Raw genomic sequence first — 11,432 nt, forward strand, 5'->3', positions numbered from 1 at the left:
GAAGCAGGGCCTTGACCCCTAGTTATGACAAATTGTCATATAAGTCCCCAAGAATATATTGTTTGACTTCACCCTAACTGGTTTCCTTGGTTAATTTTTACACTACTACAACTTCAATTAGATCTAATAGTGGCAAGACCAATGGATCAAGGATTGAGATCCTATCCAATATCCTTTCATCCATTAATTTTCAATCTACTAATCAATACTTTTAAAACATATGATTTATGGGGAAATAATAGGTATGAAAAATAATGAATGTGAGTGAAAGCAATACCAATGTGTTGAATGTCATGGGTTTAGTGAAAACTGAAGCCCAATCATGCACAACACATGGCTGCCTACATCCAAGATTATGCTTTATAAGCCTAAAAGATTAAATTGTTTTGGTTCTAAAATTAAAAATGGTAACAGTAGATTGAGTATTAGTTTGATTGATATGAATATTATTACCAATATAAAGGGTGCGAGTTCGAGTACACTGGAGTACATTATCCTCCTATTTATGAGTCGAGGATTATTTTTTGATTAACACACCATGAATATCAAAGTAAAAAAATGTCAACTTTGAATTGCACTTAGGCTAGCCTAAACAAATGTTTGTTATCCCAACACAATCGATAAGTGTTTGTTTTGAATAGATAAAATATATATATTTTTACGAGAAAAGATTGTATGAAATAAGAATATTATCAATTTTTAATAATTTTATCTTAAATCTTAAGATTTTTATTTAATTTTTTTAAAATAAAAATGTTAAAATTCTGAATAAAAATATTAATATCGTGGTTGTATTACAATCCTTTCCGATATCGTCTTTGGCGTGAAATTTAATGCAAGGCAGAACAAGAGAATTAGGTAAGACCGTTCACAAGTGTCCCGAAATTTATAAAATAATATAAAATAAAATAAACTGAAAAACCTGCAAAAATAATGATTGAATAAATTAAATAAAGAAAAGAATAGAAAGGTATGGGACGGAAATTTTGGCATCCAGGACCAGGACTTGTGAGAGACGACCAAAAAGAGGCAGAAGAAGACACCTTCGGAATATAGAAGCAAGGTTTTCAGATGATACGCTACGCTCACGGCTCAATTTAGCCCACTCCTTTCTTTTCGCTTTTAAAATGCGCTCTATCTTCTTCTTCTTCTTTTCTTTTTCAACTCCGAATTGTTATTACTGATAATAATAGAGAAAAAAAAAAGAGGCGAAATCGGTCTCTGATCATTGAATTTCCACGCCAAATGCCTAACTTGCCTACTTTCCTCCCTCTGATCCGATCAGTTAAACCCTAAAGCTCTTCGCCCCTTGATTTTAATGTTCTATTTCGGTTCCACGAGAGAGAGATCGGCGTCGTTTCCGCAGTGAATAATAGAAAAAAGAGAAATAGATGATGCAGAGACGGAGTCCACCGAAGCATAGGCACGATGGGACTTCGCCGCTGCCTCTCGGGATGGATTGGAGTCCGCCCCCTCGTAAATGGGTCAGCTTTCCCTCCAAATTTATCCCTCTTTCCTTTTTTTTTTCCTTATTTGAATTTAGTTTGGAATCTGAATTAGCGCTCAATAGTGTTTTGAGTGATCATATGGTGGATCGAGAAAACAGAAAGTTGATCAATTTTGCAACGACTTGGTTGCTAGATTGTTTCAGTAACTTAGTTTACCTTGATCTTAAATGGAAAAGACAGTGCGTTTATTGCTTTAACCTGCTTTTTTAATACATCAATCTAGTCAACTTTAGAATTTAGGTTATTTTGCTCCCCAAGTTTCAGTGTCAATATGAGACCTTCTATTGATTTATAAGTACATTCAGCTGTGATGTGGTTTAGGGGAGAAAACAGCTGCAATATAAAGAATTAGGGCTGAACAAATGAGTAAGAAAGTTGGAAATCTAGAAAACTCGAGGGCTATAGAAAACCTTTAGCTTTTTATATTAATTCAAAGAAAATAAAAAGAATAACAATGTTGGCTGTAAAGCTTACAACTTCTTTATATAAGCTTTCTTTCTTGCAAGTAAAGTTACTAAGCTTTCTTGCAAATAAAGTTTTAATCCATACCTAGATTTAGACCTTAAGATAACTAATAATCTTAGCTCCCCAAAATATATCCAATACTTAAACTAAATACTATAAAATAAACTGAAATAATAAAATAAAATATTATAAAATTAAGCTCCTGCGTCATTCTCCCTGACTTGGAAAACTCAACTCCAGTGAGACAACTTCCACCATGTCCGCATAATTTTCTAGATCAGCTCTTTTTAGGCAATTCTTCATGTTGTTTTCCTGATTCATATCACTGGTTTGAAAAACTTCTGCATTGGTAAAAATTAAAGAATGAGTCTGTTTTTCAGGTTTTCTTTCTCCTAACTTTGCTTTCTTAAGCAACTTAATTCGATAGATTTCCTGGTCAAGATTATCAGCACCTTTAACCACTACAGAATCGTAAACTTTCTGAACTCATCCACCTTCCCTTTCTTCCCTTTCTTCAACTTCATCAATATGTGCCACACAAAGAGAGGGATCATTAACCTTCAATTTCAGGATGTTAGTTGCATAATGGTCTCCACTCCTTTTCTGATTTCCACAATTTTGATTGGTAGCAAAATAAGTAAATTTCATGTCAGCCACCAAAGAACTAGATCCGAGACTGTTCGAGTTTTCTGAAGCTTTGGAACCTTTAGAAACAACCACTATAAAATACTTCATAGTCATAAAAAGCATGTCTGACTTGTCAAAGGTTATGTCACTCAAATAAGCAGCAGATCGATTACAAACCAATGTTTCTGCAAGAATATCCTTAAGATCAGTACTTCTATTTCCATGGGAAGTTCTAGGAGATCCTTTCAAAGAAGGCTCCACCTCAATTCCAGACAGTATATCAATCATTCTACGACTTCCTTCTTTGGTTTCAAAATCATCAATAGAAGTTTCCACCATACCCGCAAAAGATAGGACCATTCTAGAATTATTACCAACAATATCAGCTTTTGGATATTCTTTAAAACCAGACCGTAAGTTGGTTTTACCCCTCTCAGCAATTCGAGGTAGTTTCATTGGATTGGTAAAGTCATGTTGAACGCTAGAATCTGTTTGATCACCAGCATAAGCAAGAGGTCCTTGAGAAACATTGTTCTTATTACCAGCATTCTGAGAGCATGTACTATCAGCCTCCATTTTATTCTCTGTAATTAATTTTCGTTTGGAGTCTCTTTTGAACTTGCAACATTCTCTAAGCCAATATGGGTTTTTGTACTCAGGTTTCAAAGAATTAGCTCTCTGAACAGAGGTCGTAACCACAATAGATCCATTGTTCTCTAGTTCCTTTGCACCAAGTTCAGTAACATATACTTTTTCTTTCTTCTTTTGGAACGTCACAAGCTGAAACAGCTTTTCCATTTGCTGTTGTGCTAACATGATTTATTGTCAAAATTTTTCTTGTCTACCTCAACCAGTGTCTTTTTTGATATATGAGCAGTAGGAGTATTCCTGCTCTCACTCCCGGCAGGTTCCCCAGCTTCAGTTTTTGTTGAGTAGGTTTCAGAGAAAATTACAATATTTAAAGTAGCTATTACAACAGCTTCATACTGTTTTGCAGTGTCTAGTTGTCTGCCTACCGCACTCATGATCCACATTAGATGTGCTTGGCATTTCTAACCATTTATAAAAGCCATCTGTAGTCTTAAAAGTTGTCTTCCATTCATCAACAATTCTCAATCTATTATGGTGGTAACCACTCTTCAAATCAATCATTAAAAACTCTATAGAATCAGTCGATCAAGAATATCATTCAGCCAAGGTATTTCTGCAAGAATATGATTTGTAGCCGTAGGAATATCATACAAGGCTTATCATCCAGTTGAGGATATTCTTTAAAGAATACTTCAATCTCTTAGATTTTATGTTGGGTATGGCAAAGATAACACTTCTTTTTAGAATGTTGGCTAGGGTCCTGATCATCACTCAATGGAGCATCTATTTCAATAACTGATTTGGCTTCACAAAGGGTCATGCTGAACATCTTAGGACTCTCAAATATGTTTGGGCCAAAATATGAGTCAGTTTCCTATTGATCCCTGACTTCTTCAAAACCCTTCACTTGAGCACTCAACGCCTTTATAGTGAAGATTATCAGCTAAGTGCATCTACCACAATGCTAGTCTCCTTTCCCTCTTTAGTTGTTGTTGCCAACACATCACGAGCAATCAAGGATTCTTCCTCAATTTCTTCGGATACTCATCATAAATAGGATCTAACAAATCATAGTCTTGCTCTTCCGTATACATCTTTCCAAAAAAATCAACAACTTCAACTCTGATTCAATCCTCATTTAATTCTAGGGTACACAATAACCATTCCTCCTGTCCACCTTGTATTGCACAGTTTGCAGGTCCAATATCATGAAAGGGGTTTTCTTCCTCATCAAATTAGATTTATCAGCAAGGCTACCTTTAGGTATGTCAAACTGGCTGTGGGTAGCTTCCAGAATCTCCATTTGGGTTCCTACTTTGATGTGGATTGGGGAAGAAAACAGTAGCAATTAAAAAGAATTAGGGCTAAACAAACGAATAGGAAAGATGGAACTCTAGAAAACTTAGGTTATAGAAAACCTCTAGTTTTTCTATTAATTCAAAGGAAATAATCAGAATAATAATTATGGCTGTAACGCCTACAACATATAGGATTTCTTTCTTGCAAGTAAAGTTTCTAGGCTTTCTTGCAAAAAAATTAATTAACAATCCTATACTTAATCCCCAAGTAATAATAATCCAAGCTGTCAAAAAAACAAATCTAATACTTTAAATAAAATAAACTGAAATAATAAAATATATTTATTTTTAATTTTAAGCTTCTGCATCGCACTTGTTCTTGTGGAAACAACCATGTTGTATTTCAGCCAATCTTGTTTCTTGACAGACTTCCTCTTTCTCAATCTCTAATTTGTCCAACCATGGGTTAAAAGCAAACTCTAGTCGATATGGTTTAGGGGAGAAAATAGCAATAATAGAAAGAATTAGGGTAGAACAAACGAGTAAGAAAGAAGTTGGAACTCTAGAAAATTTGGGGTTATTGAAAATCTCTAGTTTCTTTATATTAATTCAAAGAAAATAGTAAGAATAACAATGTTGGCTGTAAAGCTTACAACTTATTTATATAGGCTTTCTTTCTTGCAAGTAATGTTATAAAAGTTTCAATCCTAAACGTAGATTTAAACCTAATGATAACTAATAATATTAGCTGCCCAAAATATATCTAATACATAAAATAAATATTATAAAATAAAACTGAAATAATAAAATGAAATATTATAAAATTAAGCTTCTGCATCAAGTTGAATTGCATTAGTTTTTTTGGTTAAGCAGGATGATCTGAGAACTCGAGCAAGGATCTAGAAATCATCTTAAAATAAGGATTGATTTTGATGCATTTTCAATACCATTGTTTATGGTTCTTTTTAGCAGGAAAAAAGAAATGATTTTCTTTTCCTTCGTTTATTTTCTGATTCTTGTAGTAAGAGCCTGTACTCATTATACATATACGTGCAGAATGGGAGGGAAACTGTTTGGCCACATGATCCTCAAACAGGATGGAGTTACTCTGTTACAATACCATCTTGGGTTGTCCTTCCCAAAGCAAGAGATTCAGATCCTGTTGTGGTAACCACCATTGTCTATGCCTATGATAGATGTAATCCTATTCTGCTTTGTAGTTTGTAATATTCTTATATGTTGAATTCTCTTTCATAATACAAAACTCTACCTAGTACATTTCTATTTATTAAAAAAATCTAATACTTTTCTAATGGATTGTTATATTACAAATCAGAAAACTTTCAACATGTAAAGGGGCTTAAATTCTCTATGTTGGCAATCTAATACTCTAAGAGTTAATTTCATTTTTTAAACTGACACACTGGCATTTTTTCGTAATCATCAGTCATATAGATATAGTCATCTTAGTCATACTAATATAATTTTCACAGTTCTCTGTTAACATTCTTAGGGGGGCAGTTTTACAGGGTACAGGTTGGGTTACAGTCACCAGAGGGCGTTACAACCACACGTGGAGTATTAAGAAGATTTAATGATTTTTTGAAGCTATTTACTGAAGTAAGTCCTGGAATTTGCTTTAGTTGCAGCAAGAACTCCATATGTAGAGTGTAATGTTATGTAACTGAAGCTGATTGTTATGACATAATTGCTTGAGCAGAACTATGGATACAGATGATATGCATTCAGACTAAAATATTCAAATACATTTCATTTGGGACCTCACCGCTTATATTGTTATTTGACTTCTGTCTACAGCTAAAAACGGCATTTCCCAAGAAAAGTCTTCCCCCTGCACCACCCAAGGGATTGTTGCGTATGAAAAGCAGGGTTTTGTTGGAAGAGGTAGGCAATATGCTTTTCATTTTGGGTGTGTGTGTGTGTGTGTTTTAATTTTTTATGGTTTTAATAGAATTTCTGTAGTGTCTTCTTTCTCTTTATCATCTGGAAAATGTGCCATAACAATATTTCATTTGCCATTGTTTTCTTCTCTGATGATCAGTACTAGCTTTTTGGCTTCCCCTTATAGTTGCTAATACAATGCATCCTTGATAGCAAACTTAGAACTTCTCAGATCTTTGCCACAAAACTTAGTTTTTTATGGACATTTTCCCTGCACTATTTTGTCCTAGAAACAGTTTGCGCAAATTGGGGCATGTCTTTGTGATAGGCTATATTGATTGAAGCATGTCAAAGTTCTCTACGTAACTTGGCACTGCATAATTCAGAACTGAAGCCCATAAAGGTGTTTTCCTTCAGTTGTCTGATGTAACTAAAAGAATCCTGAAAATGGAAATCACCACTATTGATTTCCAAGGTTCAAATCATATGTTTTCTATACAGACATACAAACTTGGTATTGAACTACAGTTTTTATTTGACAAACCTTTTTTCTTTAACAAAAAACTTGAACTTCAAGAATTATAGATAGCTAAAGGAGCCTATTGTTAAGTTGCAACAGTAGCAATTAACTGTTTATGCGATGCGAGTTGGTATGTTTGGGAAAAAAACAAAGAGAGAGAAAAAAGGGAAGCTTCTGATTAAATGTTTGTCATGTCTATTATCTGAGTGACTAATGTCCTCAAAAGTCTTAGTTTTGTTGCAGAGAAGGTATTCATTGGAGGAGTGGATGACAAAGCTGTTATCTGACTTTGATTTGTCGAGAAGTGTCACAGTTGCGTCCTTTCTTGAACTAGAAGCTGCTGCAAGATCTGGTATGTCCAATTCTACTTCATTAACAGGACTTTAAGATGTAGTTATCTTATCTTCTACAATTTTCCTGTAAAAGTGGATTTCTGATAGAATCCAAGCAATAGTGGATGTCTATTAGAAGATATGTAGTCTATCTATGATCGAGATTAATTTTATCATGAACTTGGACTTTTTACATATTATATATTCTTTTCAGCATTCCAAGAGGTAAATAAATGCTCCTCAGAACCGAATGTTGCTGGAAATAGCACAATTTCATCAAATGAGATTCATCCCAGTTCAAACACATCTCATATTGCTGGTTGTTCATCAGTGACGTCAGATTATGGCAGTGATACTGCTTATGAGACATCTGAGCTTGGGTCACCTAGGTTAGGGAGAGAAAACAGCTCTGACATTGGTTTGGGAGATCTGACATTGGATGAAGATTTGTCAGGATCAATAGAAAATTTTGTGAAGTATGGTATGTCCAACATTGATGAGGGACTATCTATGGGACAGACAATTTTGGAGCAGCTAGAAGATTTTCCTAGGCATAAAACACATAACAGAAACATCAATAAAACTTTGGAGAAAGATACTTATAATGGAAATGGCTCTAGAGCTTCATTTCATGGCACTGATGGATTGGAACTCTTTTCCGAACCAGAGCCTGCTAAGGCGGCTGGTCATGCTCGAAAGCTATCAACTGAAAGTGTTGGGAGTGATGTAACTTCTTTGAGAGGTAGTGATATGTGCAACTTTAGAATTCCAAATTCATCTTGTGACCTTCCTGGAACTTCTGAAGTATTGAGTACCATGGGAACTCTTGGAAAATCAGATTTGCAGTTTTCTGGTGCTACACAAATTGTTCTTCCATTGGATCAGCGTCACAAGATGAACAGGTTTCTTTTGACAATGCAGCAGGGACTATTCACTGCAAAAACTGACATGGAGGATCTTATAGCAAGACTAAATCAAGAAATAGCTGTGAAAGGTTATCTTACAACAAAGGTTTGTAGAAGCAGTTCAATGTGGCTTTTGAGATTTCGATTTTGGAAGTTATCATAATATAAATTGTTTAGTATCAATGCAATTTGGATATTCTCATTATTCAGGGGGTTATTTGCAGTGACAGTATATAGTTTTGATGCTGACTTTTGATATTTCACTATATTGGTCACTTTTTTCTTTCAATAATGTGTTCTATTTTATCTACATTTAGATGAATTGTGCGTGCAAAACAGAAATTTTTTATAGTTCTTTTTCTTATGGGTCAGTTTTTTTTTTTAATTTATTTTTTGCCCCTTTTTGGTCAAGGATTTTCAGACCTGTGTCCTTTCCAACAAATTTTGACCAGAATCCTATATAGCTTTTTTAATTCTGTTTTTAAATGGTTTTTGTCTTTGGGTGCTTTATATTGCAATAGAGGTTGAATTAGCTTTCTTCTTAGTAAAATATTAGCAATTTGAGTTTAATTAACATATTGGAGATTCTCAGGTTAAGGATTTGGAAGTGGAACTTGAAAGCACCAAACAGAAAAGTAAAGAGAACTTGCAGCAAGCTCTCCTGATTGAAAGAGAAAGGTTTACTCAAATGCAGTGGGAAATGGCAGAACTTCGGCGTAAATTATTGGAAATGGAGTTGAATTTGAATCCTAAACAGGTAAAGCATTTGACTCCTTTTAATCTTGAAATATGTTTTTCTTTATAACTGCCACACTAGTGCACATGCATGATATTGGTGCTTTGTGCAGATATTTTTGTCAATTAAGGTAGATGATGAACATAGCCTTATAAATTATGCATGGAGTGGAAGTGCTTAAAATTAGTGATTATATGTCTCTAAATGTTTAATGTCTTATTTCCATTAAACGTCTATCTCCAGCCCTCTGCCTCTCACCCCACAGGATAAAACCAAACTAATCTCTAGATAGGAATGTTATAGAACCTGATTGTTGAAGTTTTCTGCTGTTACTTGAGAAATTTGTTTGAAAAGTTAACCGTCATTGCTTTCCCTTGGACAAGCATTGCAAATCCTTTTTGAGTGCCTAACATGCATTTTGAGGCAATTTCTTTGCCCCTTAAAGTAAAATATACTTGCCGATGTTTTAGTATTCACTGATAAAAATAAAACTTGAGACAGGATGAGATGCAAATAACAGAAACAACTAATCATTCTGCTGCTAAGGAGGAAGATGCAATGTTGCAAGAGTTAAATGCTAGTAAGGAGCAGCTGAACATTATCTCAAAGCAATATGAAGAGCTAGAGACTAAATCAAAAGCCGAAATTAAAGTTCTTGTTAAAGAGGTCAAGTCTCTTAGGAAATCTGAAAAAGAACTGAAGCAGGAGGTTGATCAATCACTATCAAAGATATCTGAGGTGGAGGTAATTGTCTGTACTAAAGCATTTCCAGAACACCCCGCTCCCCAAATTTACTGAGATTTTTACATTCAATGTGGTCAAAGCAAATCGTCGCTAATGGATTTAGTCCTTGGATTTTGCAGGTACAACTAGAGCACGAAAGACAAATCAGCAAGCATGTAAGAACTGCTAGAGAAAAGCTGCTAAATGAATGCCAACTTCTTCACAATCGTCTTCTTGAGTGCAATGTGAATTTGTCCATAGTTGATGATGAAAATTTAATCAAGGATTCTTCCTTAGTTGAAGAAGCATTGGATTTGTTGACTAAATCTGATGATAAAATCACTGTCCTACTTGCAGAGGTACCTTGCTTTTTGGCTATTTCCAGCATTGTGAAAATTATTGCCCCTTGATTTGATCTTTAGATATTCATTTTTATTGGAAATATTGAATAGAAAATGAAAGGCTTATAAACCATAAAATGGATTCCGAACTTTTGTCCTCTCTATCTCTCATTCTTTCTTCCCTACCCTGCCCCTTGCTTTTTGGCAACTTTGTAATATAATGTTCCATTGTTTTATTGTTTCATCTTCCCTGTCCTTTGCCTTTAGCTAATCTTTTTCCTGCATAATATGATTTAGGTGCAACTATTAGCGAAGGAAGATAGCAGTGCCATTGGGGATACCGATAATGTACATGACAACCACTACGATAATAGAATAGATGATGAGTTAAGGAAGATCATAGCAGACATCTTCACCGACAATGCTAAATTAAGAAAGCAGGTGAATTCTCAACTACAGCATAGGCTCAAATGTGACATCATGTCAAAGAATAATGACAAGGAATTAGAAAAATCTTAGAAAAGTTGAAATGGTGTTTGAATATTGTAGTTCTCTGATACTATAGAGTATGATAAGCCAAGCCCCCCACAATCTCCAATACAGTTCCCAGTAATCAATCGCATGCTGCTTTTATTGCATGATCTTAACAATTATAGTTGTGAATTTTGCGGTTACATGTATATCAGTGATGATGAGAAGATGCCCTTTTATGACACTGCTGTATTCTTTTTTTTTTTTGTCTAGTCACTTGAATAAATAGAAAGATGAAAGCAAAAAGCATGTGTTAGATGTGTCCCTCTAATCCCCGGGGGGGGGGGGGATTAGTTTACCTGTTTCTGCATTTGATAACTTTGTAGAGAGATCATTGTTCCAATAGCAGCAATTTTCAAGCATTAACAGTTAAACCATGTTGTGTAAAAGGATGATCAACTATTCATTGTAAGTGTAGTTTGGTCGAGTGACTATACTCTAAAATTATAAATATATTTGGACCATCATGCTTTGTGATTAGGGACTTTTGTCACCATTGTCACAAGTCTCTGAACAAAAACTGACATTTAGTTATGGGGAAACAACATTTTTTTTATTTGATGCTTTATTCACGATTTGTGGATTGGAAACATAAATTTTGAAGCCTAGGAAAGGATAGCGAAAATGAAGCACATGCAAAATAAGCCTTGTGAGGGGTTTTGTTTCCTTTGCCCAACAATTAGAAGTTAAAAAAGCTGACGGCATCTTCTGTGCAATACAGAAAAATATGAACATAAAATCAAACTACAAGTAACTTTATGAAATGAAATAAATAGCATTATCTTCAATTTTAACACACATATAAAATCTAGGTATATATGTTATTTAATATCAACTTTCAAATCGTCCTAATAATTATCTTTAAACTTTACGGTTATTTTATTTTAAAACTACCTATTTCATATATATATATATATATATATATATTTCACTTTTTGTCATTTCATTTTTAG

At 34.3% G+C, this 11,432-nt stretch overlaps 1 protein-coding gene across 8 annotated transcripts; it reads left to right on the forward strand.

Moving 5' to 3' along the window:
- Positions 1-961: 961 nt before the first annotated feature.
- On the forward strand, positions 962-10,663 carry LOC105770467 (PX domain-containing protein EREL1). 8 transcript variants are annotated; one of them, XM_012592010.2, is made up of 11 exons: positions 963-1,484; positions 5,546-5,656; positions 6,011-6,109; positions 6,308-6,394; positions 7,155-7,263; positions 7,458-7,985; positions 8,082-8,254; positions 8,741-8,905; positions 9,386-9,628; positions 9,748-9,966; positions 10,246-10,663. In XM_012592010.2, the coding sequence occupies exons 1-11, from the start codon at positions 1,392-1,394 to the stop codon at positions 10,465-10,467; spliced, it is 2,049 nt and encodes a 682-aa protein (XP_012447464.1). In that variant the 5' UTR covers positions 963-1,391; the 3' UTR covers positions 10,468-10,663. The 8 variants fall into 8 exon arrangements, with proteins under 8 accessions (XP_012447398.1, XP_012447464.1, XP_012447246.1 ...); XM_012591944.2 differs by having other exon boundaries at positions 962-1,484; positions 5,512-5,656; positions 6,019-6,109; positions 7,458-8,254; XM_012591792.2 differs by having other exon boundaries at positions 5,512-5,656; positions 7,458-8,254.
- The last annotated feature ends 769 nt before the right edge of the window (positions 10,664-11,432 follow it).

The sequence above is a fragment of the Gossypium raimondii genome, chromosome 7, assembly GCF_025698545.1.
Source record: "Gossypium raimondii isolate GPD5lz chromosome 7, ASM2569854v1, whole genome shotgun sequence".
In the NCBI taxonomy this organism is placed as follows: Eukaryota; Viridiplantae; Streptophyta; class Magnoliopsida; order Malvales; family Malvaceae; genus Gossypium; species Gossypium raimondii.